Here is a 16,831-nt window from a genome sequence, read left to right on the forward strand (position 1 = left end):
AGGGAGGAAGAATTCTCAACCTGTTTGCTGAGCAGCATCATCAACAGGACCATAAAGAGTAGCAGCGTCCTCGTCTGGCAAGACAAAAAAAAGGGCCTCGTGCTCTGCCAAACAGGGTGCTGAAGTTGAGCAGCGTCCTTAGCTGAAACAGGAGTGGAGAGGGGACCATTGGGAATTAGGATAGGGGAGTCCTTGACGAATGAGAAACGGTATGTAGGTCACACCGGACGTCCATGCAATGTCCCCGTACGATTGCCAGTCCCAAGGTCAATCAAGACCAGAAAAGGCTCCTGGGTAATCCTGCTGGTTCTGTAGAAAACGTTTCTCATTCTATCACATTCTCACAGACAGCATCGCAGCCAGACACAGATGCAGGATACAACGCAACACATTTATTAAAGAGAAACACGAAATAACATAACTGTACATAACAAAATAAACACACGAACATGCATGAGAAGAACACAACGCGTAACAATGATGAACAAAGACAGATATACAAGGGCAGGTATTTCCAGGTAAAGGCAACACATTAGGCATAACAAGCAACAGGTGTGGAAAAAAGACACACGACTGCCACAACCAGAATCTCTGCCAGCACCCCCTCCGGTGGCCTGGCACAGAATTGTCCCAGAAGTTCCTGACACAGACATATTGATTGCTTTCTTGTCACTTGTTGAACTCGAGTGACGAGGAAACGTCCTGAGTTCCTGAGCTGATGTTGTGTTTTCTTTGGTCTGTCCTTGAATCTTTCACAACACACTCAGCTTATCTTATTGTGTAATTTGTGTCTGTGTGTGTGTAATTCTATAGGGACGTCTCGGGCCTGCAGGACCTCCAGGACCCACTGGATTGACAGGACTGAAAGGAGCCAAAGGAGAAACTGTGAGTTTGACTACATTCACTTTTTGGATGCTGTTTTTTTTTCTGTGTTTTTATCGTACACTTCTTAGAAAGTTCCACAGTAACTGAGTATATATTATAAATTCTAAATATCAATACTGCCTAATTTCTTTAATAATTAAATGGAGGAATTGTTTCCATATTGCTGTGGTATAAGAGGAAATAACAGGCTTTGGGACATGCTGTTATAGGAACATACTGTAAGTCACTATGACTTTCGTTTGTTAATTGTTTTCCTGTAACAGCATGACCCTGAGTGAGAATGTATGTATGCGTGTGTGTGTGTGTGTGTGTGTGTGTGTGTGAGTGTGTGTGAGTGTGTGTGAGTGTGTGTGAGTGTGTGTGAGTGTGTGTGTGTGTGTGTGTGTGTGTGTGTGTGTGAATAATTACTGTTAACTGTGTATTTCAGGGAGAGGGTGTAAAGGGCAGTGCAGGACTTCAAGGGCCACCAGGAGAGCCGGGTGACAGGGTTTGTCAGAACACACACACACACACACACACACACACACACACACACACACACACACACACATTTACACACTCTTCATGCAACAGATAACATGTCCATGTTCTTACTCAGATGTATGATTTAGTGCATTTTATTGTAATGTCTGGAATTGAAGATTACTTTAACTAGTAAGTTTTTGTGGTGTTAACATTGGGGCAGGAGCACAGGATGGTGTGGCATCAAATAATTCTATTATATTATATAGCAGCTTTTCAGGTAAATGCATGTTAATGACTTTACAGTGATGAGGTTTTTGGGATCTGTTCAAAGTATCGACACAATGATCCCCACACACTCATAGTGTTTACATAGGCCACAAAATACATAGTGTTTTATAATCCCTGCTTTATAGGGCCTTAATAAAGTCTGTGTTATTTATTCCTTTTTTTTAATAGTATTTTTCTGTTTACGTAATGTATATGTGTTCTAGGGTCCCAGAGGTCCTCCTGGTGAAATCGGCAGCAAGGTTATTGAACATGTTTTATTTCATTTATATTTTAATAAGAATTATAATAATAATCTTAATCCTGGTTCTCTTGAGTAGGGAGATCGTGGACAGAGTGGAGAGCCCGGGTCACAGGGTGACAGGGTGAGTGAGTGTTTCTCTCATAACTGTGACTTTTGCATCGTATACAACCAGATGAAATAAACATTATAATAAAAAGTAATTATTATTTTTGTTCTTGTTATTTTAAATATGTCTACTTAAAATTTTTTTAATGACTGTGTTTTTTGTTAGTTTTTTGTTGTATCTTTATATATAAAAGTTTTTATTTTACTTTTAATTATTTTTTATGAATTAAAAAAAAATTAGGTATTTTTTATTTTTTGTTATTTTTGTATCGTGTCCTTTTTTAATTCCATTTTTATCCTACTTTCTCTGACAAAGACGTTCTACTAAAAGGATCCCTCGAGTACCAGAGTGATTAGATATGAGCTTTTATTAGTCTCATGATACTGATATGTGTAAACATATTAAATCCTGTTTTTTATATATATATATATATATATATATATATATATATATATATATATATATATATATATATATATATATATGTATATATATATATATATATATATATATATATATATATATATATATATATATATATATATATATATATACATATATATATATATATATATATATAGATATATCATGCTTAACAATTTTTTTCCTTTACAGATGTGAAGATAAGATTTGTAGTGAAGTGAATCTTTATTTTAATGTTATTTCATTTATATTTATGCTATGTGTGTCTCTTACAGGGTGACAGAGGGCCACCTGGTCCAGCAGGGGATAAGGTGTGTATCCATTACACATTTCTACTATATCTATGTTATATATATATATATATATACATCTGTATATGTTTACATTCTGTGTTTGTGTTTTTGTGTGTAATTTAGGGTGATATTGGTAGACCGGGACTCTCAGGATCCCCAGGGCTAAGGGTTAGTATTGACAGAGACAATTAGTGTGAAGGTGTGTGTGTGTGTGTGTGAGACAGAGAGAGAGAGACTAAAACTGTGAAATAATATATTCATGTGTTTTCAGGGTTTGCCAGGTACAAATGGACTTCCAGGTGAAAAGGTATGAATCTTTTCTTTTCTTAAACGTAACACAGAGGAAATGCGGTTCAGTTTGTTCATCTTTACTGTGTGTTTATCTGCAGGGAGCCCCAGGAGCGAAAGGCGAACCGGGTGACGTGAGTTAAATGTCGAACACATTACATTACCAGGATGTGTGCAAAACCTTCACAAAGAGGAACATGGTGTGAACATTAATGCAAAGTATGAATAAAAAGTCAAAGTGATGAGTGAAAGTGTAAATCTTCAAAGTCTTCACTGTGCACAATTATATAGATTTTATATTGTTGACGTTTTTAAATCTGTTCTGCACCATCGCAATACGTTCGACACCAAGATGATGATGATGATGATCACTGTTAAATGCTTTGGTTTTCAGGGCTCAGGTTCACTAGGAAGGAAAGGAGAGAAGGTAAGCAAAACTAAATTTGACAGATTTATATCTGTGTTTATAGCCGTGTTTGTGTATTGTATTAGTTTTTATGTTGCCTCTTAGTCAGGTCATCATTGTAAATGAGAACTGGTTCTCAACTGACTCACCTGGTTAAATAAAAGAAAAAAGAAAGTATATCTAATAGAATTCTTATACACATTTAATGTATATTGTCGATAAAAGTCTTAAAAGCACTAAAACTTTACAATCTTCCCTACGATCTCTGAATCTATCCGATAGCCATCGCCAATCAGAAACAAAAGCATAACACTGCTGCTTCAGTACCTTTTTTTTTAGGTAACTTTTCAGTCATGTTATAAATATAATCACTGTAATAAATTACAAGTCTAATAAAAGTTATTATTAAATTAAATATCATTAATTTCAGTTTAAAACATTTCCACATCTAGTTTCATTCCCTTCTCTTTTTTTTTTTGCAATTTTTTCTTTTTGCAAGAGCTGTTCTTTTTTTTCTCCGATATCTAATCCACCGTTTTTTTTTTCCCTTTTTTTTCTCCTGGTACTGTTAATTTCTGTTCATCTATCAGGGTGAGCCTGGAGCTGCAGGTCCTGAGGGTTCTGCAGGTGATAAAGGAGATCCAGGACAGAAAGGAGATCGGGTATATACATTTTTATCAACTTGCAGTTGATGATACAATATAAAAGTCGCCGCATGGGTGATTATTATTCGTTTATTAACGTTTCTATGAAACTGCTTTGTGATGATATAATAGAATTGAGTTGAATTCTTTATCAATTAGCATTAATCAGTTATTTATTTTTTTATATCTTTGTTGTTGTTGTTATTAAATTCAGGGTCTTCCTGGAGTAGGACTACCAGGTCAGCTTGGACCTAAGGGCGAGCAGGGTGATCGGGTCAGTACGAGTAAAGCTTTACACGTTTAAGCATCAGGTTCACTGTCACTAATCTCCAGTCTCTTCAGAAATCTCTAGTGTATAGATAAATGACTCAAACATCTACATCAGTAATATTTTTTATTTGCTTCGATCACACACAGCTGATTTATTTCCTGAATTTGACTCAAGCGGCTGCCCTGAAGACCGAGCAATGTTTTGTTAATTGTTAAAAAAAAAAAAAAAAAAATGCTTTCTGTTCCTATTAATTTGCCTCAGGAACAAATGCACATGTAAAAAATTGCTCTCTTGTGCAAAATCCGTGAATGATCTCTGATCATTCAGAATAGCGGACTCTTAATAATAACAATATTTTAGGAATCTTTTGTGGATATTCAGTATACTACACTGTCTTTCACCGGGAGTGAGAGAGCCTCACATCGAGCACCTGAAGTCCTCGCGAAAATAAAAGGGAGAGCTGTCACGTCACCCTCACACTGTATTTATATAGAGATAAGAGAAAGAGGGAACATCAGTTAGCTGTGTTTTTTTTTTTGTTATTGTACAGGAATAAGTAGAAGGTCACAGAGGGGTTTAATACAACGGCAGGAACTTTAAACATGCTTGAAAATATTAAGATAAATCCCGAAAAATCATGTAGCATTGAAGTGAAATATTTTCCTAGAATTTGTCATACTTTTAAATGTTTCATATTCATTAGTGTCATTACGCTTCAACAGGGTCTTTCTGGACTTGCTGGAAGAGCTGGACCAAAGGTTTGCACCGTCAGCTTTTTGTACACATTCATTATTCTGTACTTTAATATACTGATCACACGCACTGCAACGCTGCAGGGAAACCAGGGTGAACCAGGAGAGAGAGGAGAGCAGGGAAGTCCTGGACCTGCAGGGCCGCCTGGACTCCGAGGGAAAGACGTGAGAGAGCATCAGACTTTCTGTTCTATAATCCGTTCCTTATAATAATCGAGGCTCGAGATTCATGTTGGTCACATGTACAGGAAACGATTGCAGTTGCACAGTACAGTTAAATTCTTACTCAAAAAATAAATCATAATATGAAAAATAAAACCATAATATAATCATTATATAGAAGTTCTAGAAACTGTACTGAGCTACAAATGTCTTACACCAACTCAAATTCTTCACATTTTCACAAACCAACTCTGTATATTCATGTATTTTTTTTTTCATTTAGGGGCTAAAAGGTGACAAAGGAGAAGATGGCGTTCCGGTGAGATTTTTTATTTTTTACTTGTATGCAGGAGCGGTTTGCATAAGTATTTGCCCCCATGTGCATTTTGTTTTCCAAGCTTAGATTTTTATTCTACATGAATTTGGAGAAAACAGAGAAAAAATGCAGTCTGTTGTAAAAACTAGTACCGTAATTTCCGGACTATTGAGCGCACCTGAATATAAGCCCCTAAAAAAAGGGGCTTATATTATATTATTATTATTAATATATATATTATATTATTATTACATTCTATTTAAAATAAGTAAATTAAAAAAAAAAATTATTATTTTGAACATAAATAAGCCGCACATGTCTATAAGCCTCAGGTGCCTACAGGTACATTGAAACAAATTAACTTTACACAGGCTTTAACGAAACACGGCTTGTAACAAAAAATAAAAAATTAGCAGTAAACAGTAGCCTACCAAGAAAGTCATTGGTCACTATCTTCCTCCTCCTGTGCACTGAAACCACTGAAGTCATCTCCTTCGGTGTTGGAGTTAACCCGTTCGGCAATTTCATTGGTCTAATGAAAGCTTCATGCCGCCAAAAAACTGAGCACGTCACAGAGAGTATTTTTTTGAAAAAAAAAATTGAAAGCGGGAAAAATCCATATATTAGTCATTGTTTAAGCCGCAAGGTTCAAAGCGTGGGAAAAAAGTTGTGGCTTATAGTCTGGAAAATACGGTAATGTAATAGCAGAGTGTCGTTATAAATTGTATAATGATGCGCTTTGTGATGATGTAATTACATAATTTTTCTTGGTCTCAGTGTTGCAGCATTTCTTTACACAGTTCTGATGTCTACAGAGAGATGATGTTCTGAGTGTGTAAATGTTTCCTCTTATATTCTGTGCATTCAGGGGGAGTCCGGTTTGCCCGGGAAGCCAGGAGAGCGTGGACTGAGGGTGAGTTCATTCCTTATTTACAGACAAATTTCTGTTTCTCAGGTACATTTCTAACCTCTGCCAGATGTTTTGTTATTCCAGGGTCTTTCAGGCCAAGCAGGTCAACCAGGAGAAAAGGGAGACATGGGGGATCCTGGAGAGCATGGACGAAATGTAAGACCTGCACTCATGCATACACACACACACACACACACACGCATGAAGCTGAGTTTTTTGTAATTGTTGCAGCCAAAAAAAAAGAAGTTTTGTCTTTTACTTTCTTGACCTGATGAAATCACAAGCACACGATTCTTCTTTTAAACTTCCACCAGTAAAGAACAACAGATCAGTGGTGGTTCAAGTGTTTAAGGCTCAGGGTTGAGGATCAGGGTCTGAGCTCCAGCACTGCCAATCGGCCACTGTTGGGCCCTTGAGCAAGGCCCTTAACCCTCTCTGCTCCAGTGGAGCTGTATCATGTCTGATTCTGTGCTCTGACCCCAACCTCCAAAGAATTTCACTCTGCTGTAATGTAGATGTGACAAAATAAAGGCCTCCATTCTTCTTTGCTCTGATAATTTAGAGTAAGTATCTGAATGTGTGTTAAAAAATGTCAAGCTTTATTATCAAGTCAAATCAAGAAGTTTTTATTGTCATTACAACCATATATACAGTAGCTGTTGCAGTACACAGTGACATGAGACAACGTTTCTTCAGGATTATGGTGCTGCATAAAACAAAGACAGGGCTAAAGACTTAGTAAGTTAGTCCTAGATACATAAAGTGTGTCGGTGCAACCTGGTGTAAACAGTGCAGGACAAAACAAGCAAGACAGACAAGACAGTGCAGGACAATACAAACAAGACAGACAAGACAGTGCAGGACAATACAAACAAGACGTTACCATACAATACAAAAAGTACAAAAAATACAATACACAAAAGGCAATAAACAGTAAACAGAAACAGCACCGACCGACCAGTGTAAATACTGTGTGTAAATACTTTGTGTAAATACTGTGTGTAAATACTGTGTGTAAATACTGTGTGTTCAAACAATATTTCGTGCAGTAATACTAGAATGAACACAGTTTCTTAGCAGCAGGTCCTTGAGATAATATATATAATTGTGCAAAAACAGCAAACGACTGAAATATTATACAGTATGTGCAAAACGACTGAAATGTTGTACAGTATGTGCAAAACCACTGAAATGTTGTACAGTATGTGCAAAACCACTGAAATGTTGTACAGTATGTGCAAAATGTTGGACTGAAATGTTGGACAGTTTGTGCAAAAGAGCATTATTATTAACTTCTGGAAAAAGTCAAGCTTGCTTGCCTGCTTTTGTGTTAATTTTGTGTTAATTTTGTGTTAATTTTACATCCCCCATAAATTACAGTAGACTCTCTGTAGACATGGAAAACTTATCATTAATTTTTACAAAGAGCAGATATCCTCATGCAGAGCGACTTACATATTTACCTCATTTTAGACAACTAAGCGATTGAGGATTAAGGGCCTTGCTCTGGGGCCCAGCAGTAGAAGCTTCGTGAACTTGGGACTTTCAAACAATCAGTAGTTCAGCATCTTAACCACTAAGCTACTACATTGCACTACCATGACATGTTATGTTAATGCTGACACTAGGCCTCTGTCTACATGTGTGAGTAGTTTTGAATCAGATGATGTAACATGTATGTAAACAGAGATGGATTTGGCTCCTAAACCTGAAAGTATAATATTTACATTTATGGCAGAATTCTTAATTCTTGCTATTTATTTATCTTATAGGGATCTCCTGGGGCTGTGGGACCACGAGGACAAAAAGGAGATCAGGTATGACATTGTTACAGCAGTCTTGGTTAAACTCTGTATACATGTACAGCACACTCACCCACACACACACACACACACACACACACACACACACACACACACACACACACACACACACACAGCAAACGTCACTTTTTTTTCCCTTCGTTTTAGGGCATCCAAGGTCCCCCAGGGCCTCCTGGAGATGTGGTAAAGTCCATATTTATGTTAAAGTTATTAACTTGAAATACAAAGATTTTTACATTTTGATGTCATTACAATGTGATGAAGGGCTAGTCTACAGACATAAGAAAAAATATATATACTATGTTTTAATTATATGTTGTTCAGTGCAGAAAGCAGATGGACAAAAAAAACTAAAAAACGTCATTCGTGAACCACCTTCTTTTTCTGTGACTGAAATATTCAGGAGCAACTTTGCTAGCGTTGTGTGTAACAGAAATAAGCATTTCTATTTGTGTGTTTCAGATCATATATTCCCAGATATGGACTAATCATTAATTAATTAAATGAATTTATTATACGGTCCTGTTTTTCAGGCAGAGGGACAGACACTTCTCAAGGGAGAAAGAGGAGAAAAGGCACAGTACAACATCCATTCTCCCATGAACATGTTCATTTCCTTCAAAAATAACATTAATTAAAGTCCCTTTAATGCTGTTATGTTAGCCGTTGTGTTTTTCTTGACACCCCAGGGAGAGCCCGGAGACGCTGGGAAAGATGGTAGTAAAGGTCAGCAAGGAGAAGCAGGAATCCCAGGCACACCAGGATTACGGGTAAAGACAGTTTTATGTTCACTCACATGGTTTTATTAACTTTTCACTCAGTTTTAAATTGTTTGTTTTGTCATTTCAGGGACCTGAGGGTCAGCGTGGACCAGTAGGAGCAAGAGTGAGTTAGTTACCATACAATTTATTACGCAGTTGCATTAAATCATGTTTTTAAACCTACGCCGCCTTACAAGCACATCAGAACACATCGAACACAGAGAATCAACATGAAGAATCAGAAACACAGAGAATCAAAACACTGAGAATCAAAAACACAGGGAATCAGAAACACAGAGAATCAGAAACACAAGGAATCAGAAACACAATGAATCAGAAACACAAGGAATCAGAAACACAATGAATCAGAAACACAGAGAATCAGAAACACAGGGAATCAGAAACACAGGGAATCAGAAACACAATGAATCAGAAACACAGAGAATCAGAAACACAGGGAATCAGAAACACAGGGAATCAGAAACACAAGGAATCAGAAACACAAGGAATCAGAAACACAAGGAATCAGAAACACAAGGAATCAGAAACACAAGGAATCAGAAACACAAGGAATCAGAAACACAAGGAATTAGAAACACAGGGAATCAGAAACATGGAGAATCAAGTTCTTCCTCTCATCGGTTTCTGTTAATCTTTCTCTCAGCACCTCAGTGTACACGCGGCAGATTGAGTCTTTAGTATATAAATAAGCAGAAGGTTGCAGCAGGGTTTATGACTGTACAGTGTGAAACACCAGATGATGAAGAGCCAGGATTCAGTGTTAACTCCAGGGACAGTAGGAGCAGTGTGAAACCTCTAACTACACAACCCAGGATTCACTTTACCTGGGGTTTAGTGTCAGCTCTTATGAGACAGGACTGGGCGGCGCACTGGAGCTTTTTCCTGATGAATTTATAATAAGTCCATTCCCTAAACTCCTCTGTACAAAAGGCTAGCAGTATAGCAAGGTTGTGAACATCCACATGACTGTGGCAGTATAACAATTGATAACGCTAACAAAAACCACATCTGTCATTTTTCTGTAGGGAGATCCAGGAGAGAGAGGAAGTCCTGGAGAAAAGGTAAGATTTATTTATTGATTCATTTTGTTGAAATTACATTTCAGAGTTGTTTGTATGATAACATGGGTCACGTATATTGTCTTTAAATCGGCTTTGTGTGTGTTCGTGTGTGTGTGTCTGCATCTGTGTGTGTGCGTGTCTGCATCTGTGTGTGTGCGTGTCTGCATCTGTGTGTGCGTCTGCGTCTGTGTGTGTGCGTTTCTGCATCTGTGTGTGTGCGTTTCTGCATCTGTGTGTGTGTCTGTGTGTGTGCGTGTCTGCATCTGTGTGTGTGCGTCTGCGTCTGTGTGTGTGCGTGTCTGCACCTGTGTGTGTCTGTGTGTGTCTGCATCTGTGTGTACATGTGTGTGCGTGTGTGTCTGTCTGTGTCTGTGTGTGTGCGTGTCTGCGTTTGTGTGTGTGCGTGTGGTTATGGATATCTGTATTTGTGTCTGTGTGTATGTCTGTGTGTGTGTATTTCTGTGTGTGCGCATGTCTGCATTTGTGTCTGTGTCTGTGTGTGTGTGTGTGTGTGTGTGTGTGCTCACTCTCAGGGAGAAAGAGGAGCTGCTGGTTTGGATGGACGTCCTGGTCAAGATGGGAAACCCGGACCACCTGGACCTTCCGGTTTAAGGGTCAGACCACCAACTAAAATCTCAAATTAAAATAAAATTGCATCTTTTCTGCATAGTTTAATTGTTACATGTCAGATTTGATTTGGTGACATGCCTTGCTTTGGTGAAAAGCTACTTCATGTGATGGAGGTGAAATACGGACATTTGTTTCTAGTAGTTATTTTCACAGATCAGAATATAAGTGATCACAAAACGTGACATGCAACAATGATGGCTAAAGGACAGGTATAAAAAACGCAACACAGGAATAACAAGAAACAGGTGACAACAGGTGGGAAAACACGGCCCTCTGGTGGTTTGGCAGGGAATTGTCCCAGTAGTTCCTAAGAATAAGAGGCGTTTATACAATAGTACAGCTAGGAGCTTGTTATTCTTAATAAGGAATAATATAAATAGGTGTTGAATTAATGTGAGAGAATAAAAATGATATATAGATTGTATTATTCACAAGGATTTAATGTTTAACAGCCAGCGAGTTTAATATTCAAACAAATCCGTGGGAGTTTTTCAGAAACGAGTCACAGGCAGCCAGAAAATGTGGGTGAATGTAGAAGAGATTTATTTTGTGATAGTATTTCATCTCTTCTGACTCTGTCATTCTTTTTTTTACACACAGTCTAATACAGATAACGTCCATAGCAACGGGATCTCCATACAGCATACAAAATAAGTTCACTAAGGAAAGAAATCTGACTCTCTGCAAGCAAAATAATCAGGAAATAATGTCATCTGTGGCCAATCATGAAGCTGTAAACGGATTCGGAGGCAAATGCGTTGACGTGACGGCTATACATATAAAACAGAGTAGATGTCGTTTGTATAAATAAAGCCAATCTGAGCCAAGTTGTCTAGTCGTATGTACATTAGATGTTTACACATCATCAGTCCAAATGTACAATATCTACTTATAGAATCACAAACGTGGATGAATGCACATGTGTTTGTAATAAAACACTGTGTTGTAAAAGTTTTCCAAGTGAAAAAACTAGGACTGCAAAGTTAGTCGAGATAACTGTGGTTTCTCTTTGTTCTCAGGGTGATCCTGGCAAAACAGGGGAACCTGGCAGAGATGTGAGTTTATATTTTCTTTCTGTATTTCTAAATACCTCACCATAACAACATGCATTTTACTTTAACATTTTCTCCTGCTCCTTCTTAGGGATTAGCAGGACTCAGAGGACCTCAGGGGCCTCCAGGGCCTGTAGGACCTCCAGGAGCTGCAGGAATATCTGTTAGACATCACACACACACACACACACACACACACACCTACACACACACACACACCTACACACACACACACCTACACAGACACACACACCTACACAGACACACACACACACACCTACACACACACACACACACCTACACCCACACACACCTACACACACACACACACACCTACACATACACACACACACACCTACACAGACACACACACCTACACACACACACACCTACACAGACACACACACACACACACCTACACCGACACACACACACACACCTACACCGACACACACACACACACCTACACCGACACACACACACACCTACACAGACACACACATACACACACCTACACACACACACACACACATACACAGACCTACACACACACACCTACACACACACACCTAAACAGACACACACCTACACACACCTACACAGACACACACACACACACCTACACAGACACACACACACACACACCTACACAAACACACACACACACACACCTACACAGACACACACACACTCCTACACAGACACACACACACTCCTACACAGACACACACACTCAAATTAAAATGCTTCTACTACATTCCATTGTGTGGTTTGTTTTAGGGTAAACCAGGAGAAGATGGAAAACCTGGATCTTCAGGAAAACCTGTAAGTCTCAACAGCTAAACCATCTTTTTTCCTTAAATGAAATAAATATCTCTAGATCAGCTCGAGTTCTCTGTATAATCCTGGAATGCTTTAAATATTTGTAATAATTATAATAAACACCGTCAGATAAAAAGGTTTTTTTTTGCTCTTGTTGCTTTTACAGACCAAATGAAAGAATAACAGTTCAGTTGATGTTCTCAGGAACATTATTTTCTGTTATTCGGTTCGGGGTTATACTGCTTTAAGAGTTCAGCAAAATATCAGAATAAATCCATTTACTTATTTGTTAGCTTTACATTTTTACCTCTCTGATGTAGAATTTTACATTAGCACATTTTGTCACTAGTTAACTTTATGGACCTAAGATTATTGCTCTGTTTTAGCCCTATTGTTATAACAAATATAGAATGAACCACTGTATTGGATTACGGTCCACAAGACGATTTTAATTTAGACTACTGAATTATTTGTTGGAACAGATTAGTGCCTTTAGATATCGTCGCTGTCGGGCGGAATCCTCGTATCTCCAAAACCGTTATTTTTCAGGAAATTAAAAAAACGCCGTACCTTATCTGCAGTGCACAGGGTTTAGTCCGCGTTGCAGTGGATTGTCTTGCGCTAAATTCCTGTCCTCAGACGAACACCAGAACTAGCGGGGGTCAAGATTTTTTTTTCTTTGAGCCCAGTGTTTTGAAGACATTTACCTCAGAAGACATGTTGATTCGTTGCGACTCTTCTTGAGGAGAAATATGCCGTGAAGCTCTCCCACGGAGTGAGGAAGAGGTGGACAGTTGAAGTGTCCAATGGAGTTATGAGATTTGCGCTCAAGCTATTTTCAAGACTTTAGATTGGTTAATAACTTGTAAAAATAACAGACCCACGTGGGGACTGACCAATAGCATCGATATGTGAAAAAATATGAAATTGACAAAATTTGGACATACGAGGTTTCCGCCCGACAGCGACGATATGATAAGTAGGGATTTAGAGTTTTAATAGGCAGCTAGTGTGACATGAATGGGATTTAATAGGATTGTGTGTTAAATTAAAATAGGGTGAAGACGGCGTCCCCGGTGAGGACGGCAGAAAGGTACAGTAAGAAGGTTTAAAACACTGTTAGTTTAAAGTACAGTAATGAGTTTCAGACCTTTAATTCTTTTCTGCCTCTGTTTGATTGCACAGGGCGATAAAGGAGAATCAGGACCTGCAGGAAAAAATGTAAGCCAGTCATATTAAAACAGTCCTTTTCATTTTCTCCAGCTTTCTCTTTATAAATAAACACATATTACTGTACCATAACATAAAACATCAACAAGACAAAACCGTACACTTGATGTTAAATACCAGACGCAATGACTCAAGATTCTTTTTATTGCCACGTGTTTACAGTTACAGCGTTTGGCAGACAACTTATCCAGAGCGACTAACATTATTATCTCATTTTATACAGCTGAGCAATTGAGGGGTAATGGCCTTGTTCAGGGACCCGGGGGTGGCAGATTGTGGACCTGGGATTTGAACTCACAACCTTTTGATTGGTAGACCAACGTCCTAAACACTAGGCTACAACACAAGAAAAGTGTTTACTCTGCCGCTGAGACACACCACATGGCATGATGCTACCACCACCAGGTTACACTAAAGTTTTACACCAGACATGGTGCTTGCTCTTCTGTCCAATTTTCATCTCAACAGGCCAGAGAATCTTTTCCCACATGTTGCCAGAGTCCTTTCTTTTTAACTCCAAACTCCATCATGCTTTTTACTCAACAGTGGCTTCTTTGTCTTGTCACACTGCAGTCGAAGACCTAACTTCATAACCAGGTTCATGGTGTTGCCAGCGTTCTTCCAATGGAAACACTCCATAGACATTTTTTTATATATTTTTATGTCTATGCCTTTTTTTATATCTATTCCTTGCCCAATTGAATATTGGAGATCCACAGGCAGTTCCTTGGTCTCCTGTTGAGTTCTAGTGTCACGTTTTTATGGAAACACCACCAGTCAGACTTAAATGCAGGACCATTCTGCACTCTCACCTGGCAGGGCATTGCCCCAGTACTTCACAACATCTAGTGTGCACTGGTTGTGGAAATGGTTGTGGGTTCGAATCACAGGTCCACCAAGCGGCCCCTGCTGGGCCCCTGAGTAGGGCCCTTAATGCTCAGTTGTATTAAATGAGATAAAAATCACTCTGGATGAAGGTGTCTGCCAAAATGACGTAAATGCAAACAGGGTGCATTTGTTTGGTGTACAACAGAAAAGGGTCTTAATATTTTTGTGAAAAAGAGATTTCAGTTTTTAAAATCAAATCACAATAAAGTGTGCAATACGTAAACTAGATTTGTAAAGTTCGTCACGACAAACTTTGATGTTGGCTTTGACTATGCAAGTATTCGCAACGGAAGGTGCTTTTTGGAGGCAAGTGGACATAAGGGTTAGTGTTGCTTTTGGAGGCAAGTGGACAGAAAGCTAGGTTGCCAAAACATTTGGAGGTAAGCGGAGACAAGCATGTGACATTATCCAAATACTCCTGAAGAAGTTCCCCACATTGGGCTGATTGTTTTGATATGTCACTTATCCATGTTGTGCTAATTTTTGATTTTCACATGACGTCACGTGACGTCATCAATAAGTTCCCCTTATTGTTCTGAGTGTTTTGATATGTCACATGTCCATGTTGTAAAAAGTTTTTTGATTTTGCATACACTGGGGACGGGGCTGCGTTAAAACCGAGAGGCCATTTGGTACACAAATTTAAACTTTGTTCAGAGTATCACCCTAAAGGTGCTGGCCAAGTTTGGTGTAGATAGTTCAAAAGCTTGCAGAGTTATAAACCTCCAAAGTTTATAATGGGTCTAACGACGGGAAACAGAGCGGACCCAAACGCAGGATAGCATAAATCAAAATAGGGTTTAATAACAGAAAACATGAAACAGGACGCAGACTAGACAGGACAAATCACAGTAGATGCCGCGCTGCACGAAGCAACGCGGCACAGTTAAATACAAGAAGACAATGACACAATAAGGATCAGGTGTGATGACAGGGAGGAGCAGACGAAGGCGGGGCAGACACGTGACGAGAAACATAAACAGATGCACGTGGCCAGAGTCCGGGCAGAGTCCTTACAATGGGAGTCTATGGGAAAAAAGGCCACTTTGAGACCCGGTACCGGAAGTACCATTACTCGGATCGCTTAGAAAAGTAAGAGCAACAAACTTCAAACCAGCGTCTACAACATATCCGAATTTGGTGCATGTGGATCGAAAGCTCTAGGCCGCAATAAATTTTATAGATTTTTGTCTAAGCTTAAATAGGAAAACAGAATGTTGGCTTCTACAAAGCCAACATAATTATGAATACTTTCTGGTTCTGTTTTTTTTTTTTCTTAAAAAAATAAGCTTTGTTCTTTATGTAACTTTGTCTTTTGGTTCTAAGAGCACTCTAGATGATTAAGTAAAGATGATATAGCACAGATGTGTAAGTAAAGGTTTCTATTTTAAATGAGCCATCATTAGTGTTATTAATGGATTATCAGGCTGCACTCATCCATTGCAAATGTCTCAGGCTTCACCTCATGTATTTTCTTTAATGATTTTCCTTTTATGCCTCACAGGGTTATTTTAGTGTGTTTTAAAATGTCACACACATTTACACAGACATAAAAACTCCTCGGCGTACATATTGATTAAACCATAATCTAATTAAAATAATTCAATTTGACAGATTAGCAGGCATGAGCAAAAAACTTTCACAAATGATTTTGTCTCAGGGTCAGGATGGGCTGAAAGGGGATCGGGGAATCGCAGGACCTTCTGGACCCACTGGACCTCCTGGACAACCAGGGGTTCCTGGGAACATCGGACCTCCAGGGCAGGTGTGTGTAGTCTTGCAAGAATTTATTTGACATGAAGGTGTTTTGGGGTTTAATTATAAATGTCTAATGTATAAAGTATTAATTATTTATTTATAAACTATATATTTATATATACTCTCTCTCTCTCTCTATCTTTCTTTCTCTCTCTCTAACTCAGGTGATATATGTAAAAGGGGCTGATGTATCACCTATCCCAGGACCCCGAGGACCACCAGGACCTCCTGTGAGTAACACAGTTTACAGCCAATAATAACAGATTTTTATTAAAAAAAATTATATAAAGGGGGGCACGGTGGCTTAGTGGTTAGCACGTTCGCCTCACACCTCC

At 38.6% G+C, this 16,831-nt stretch overlaps 1 protein-coding gene across 1 annotated transcript in view; it reads left to right on the forward strand.

The window, feature by feature from the left end:
• The window catches only part of LOC132844213 (collagen alpha-1(VII) chain-like), a 62,509-nt gene that overhangs the window by 2,130 nt on the left and 43,548 nt on the right, over positions 1 to 16,831 (forward strand). Inside the window, exons 3-32 of the mRNA XM_060867430.1 lie at positions 814 to 885; positions 1,313 to 1,372; positions 1,842 to 1,877; positions 1,956 to 2,000; positions 2,684 to 2,719; positions 2,825 to 2,869; positions 2,973 to 3,008; positions 3,091 to 3,123; positions 3,384 to 3,416; positions 3,986 to 4,057; positions 4,254 to 4,313; positions 5,033 to 5,068; positions 5,147 to 5,227; positions 5,508 to 5,543; positions 6,409 to 6,453; positions 6,535 to 6,606; positions 8,223 to 8,267; positions 8,421 to 8,456; positions 8,807 to 8,848; positions 8,963 to 9,043; positions 9,123 to 9,158; positions 10,081 to 10,116; positions 10,650 to 10,730; positions 11,766 to 11,801; positions 11,890 to 11,961; positions 12,579 to 12,623; positions 13,678 to 13,713; positions 13,806 to 13,841; positions 16,399 to 16,503; positions 16,661 to 16,726. Coding sequence (XP_060723413.1) covers positions 6,577 to 6,606; positions 8,223 to 8,267; positions 8,421 to 8,456; positions 8,807 to 8,848; positions 8,963 to 9,043; positions 9,123 to 9,158; positions 10,081 to 10,116; positions 10,650 to 10,730; positions 11,766 to 11,801; positions 11,890 to 11,961; positions 12,579 to 12,623; positions 13,678 to 13,713; positions 13,806 to 13,841; positions 16,399 to 16,503; positions 16,661 to 16,726 — 783 coding nt within the window. The 5' untranslated portion in view covers positions 814 to 885; positions 1,313 to 1,372; positions 1,842 to 1,877; ... (11 more) ...; positions 6,409 to 6,453; positions 6,535 to 6,576. The remainder of the gene's footprint in view (positions 1 to 813; positions 886 to 1,312; positions 1,373 to 1,841; positions 1,878 to 1,955; positions 2,001 to 2,683; positions 2,720 to 2,824; positions 2,870 to 2,972; positions 3,009 to 3,090; positions 3,124 to 3,383; positions 3,417 to 3,985; positions 4,058 to 4,253; positions 4,314 to 5,032; positions 5,069 to 5,146; positions 5,228 to 5,507; positions 5,544 to 6,408; positions 6,454 to 6,534; positions 6,607 to 8,222; positions 8,268 to 8,420; positions 8,457 to 8,806; positions 8,849 to 8,962; positions 9,044 to 9,122; positions 9,159 to 10,080; positions 10,117 to 10,649; positions 10,731 to 11,765; positions 11,802 to 11,889; positions 11,962 to 12,578; positions 12,624 to 13,677; positions 13,714 to 13,805; positions 13,842 to 16,398; positions 16,504 to 16,660; positions 16,727 to 16,831) is intronic.

The sequence above is a fragment of the Tachysurus vachellii genome, chromosome 4, assembly GCF_030014155.1.
Source record: "Tachysurus vachellii isolate PV-2020 chromosome 4, HZAU_Pvac_v1, whole genome shotgun sequence".
Classification (NCBI taxonomy): Eukaryota; Metazoa; Chordata; class Actinopteri; order Siluriformes; family Bagridae; genus Tachysurus; species Tachysurus vachellii.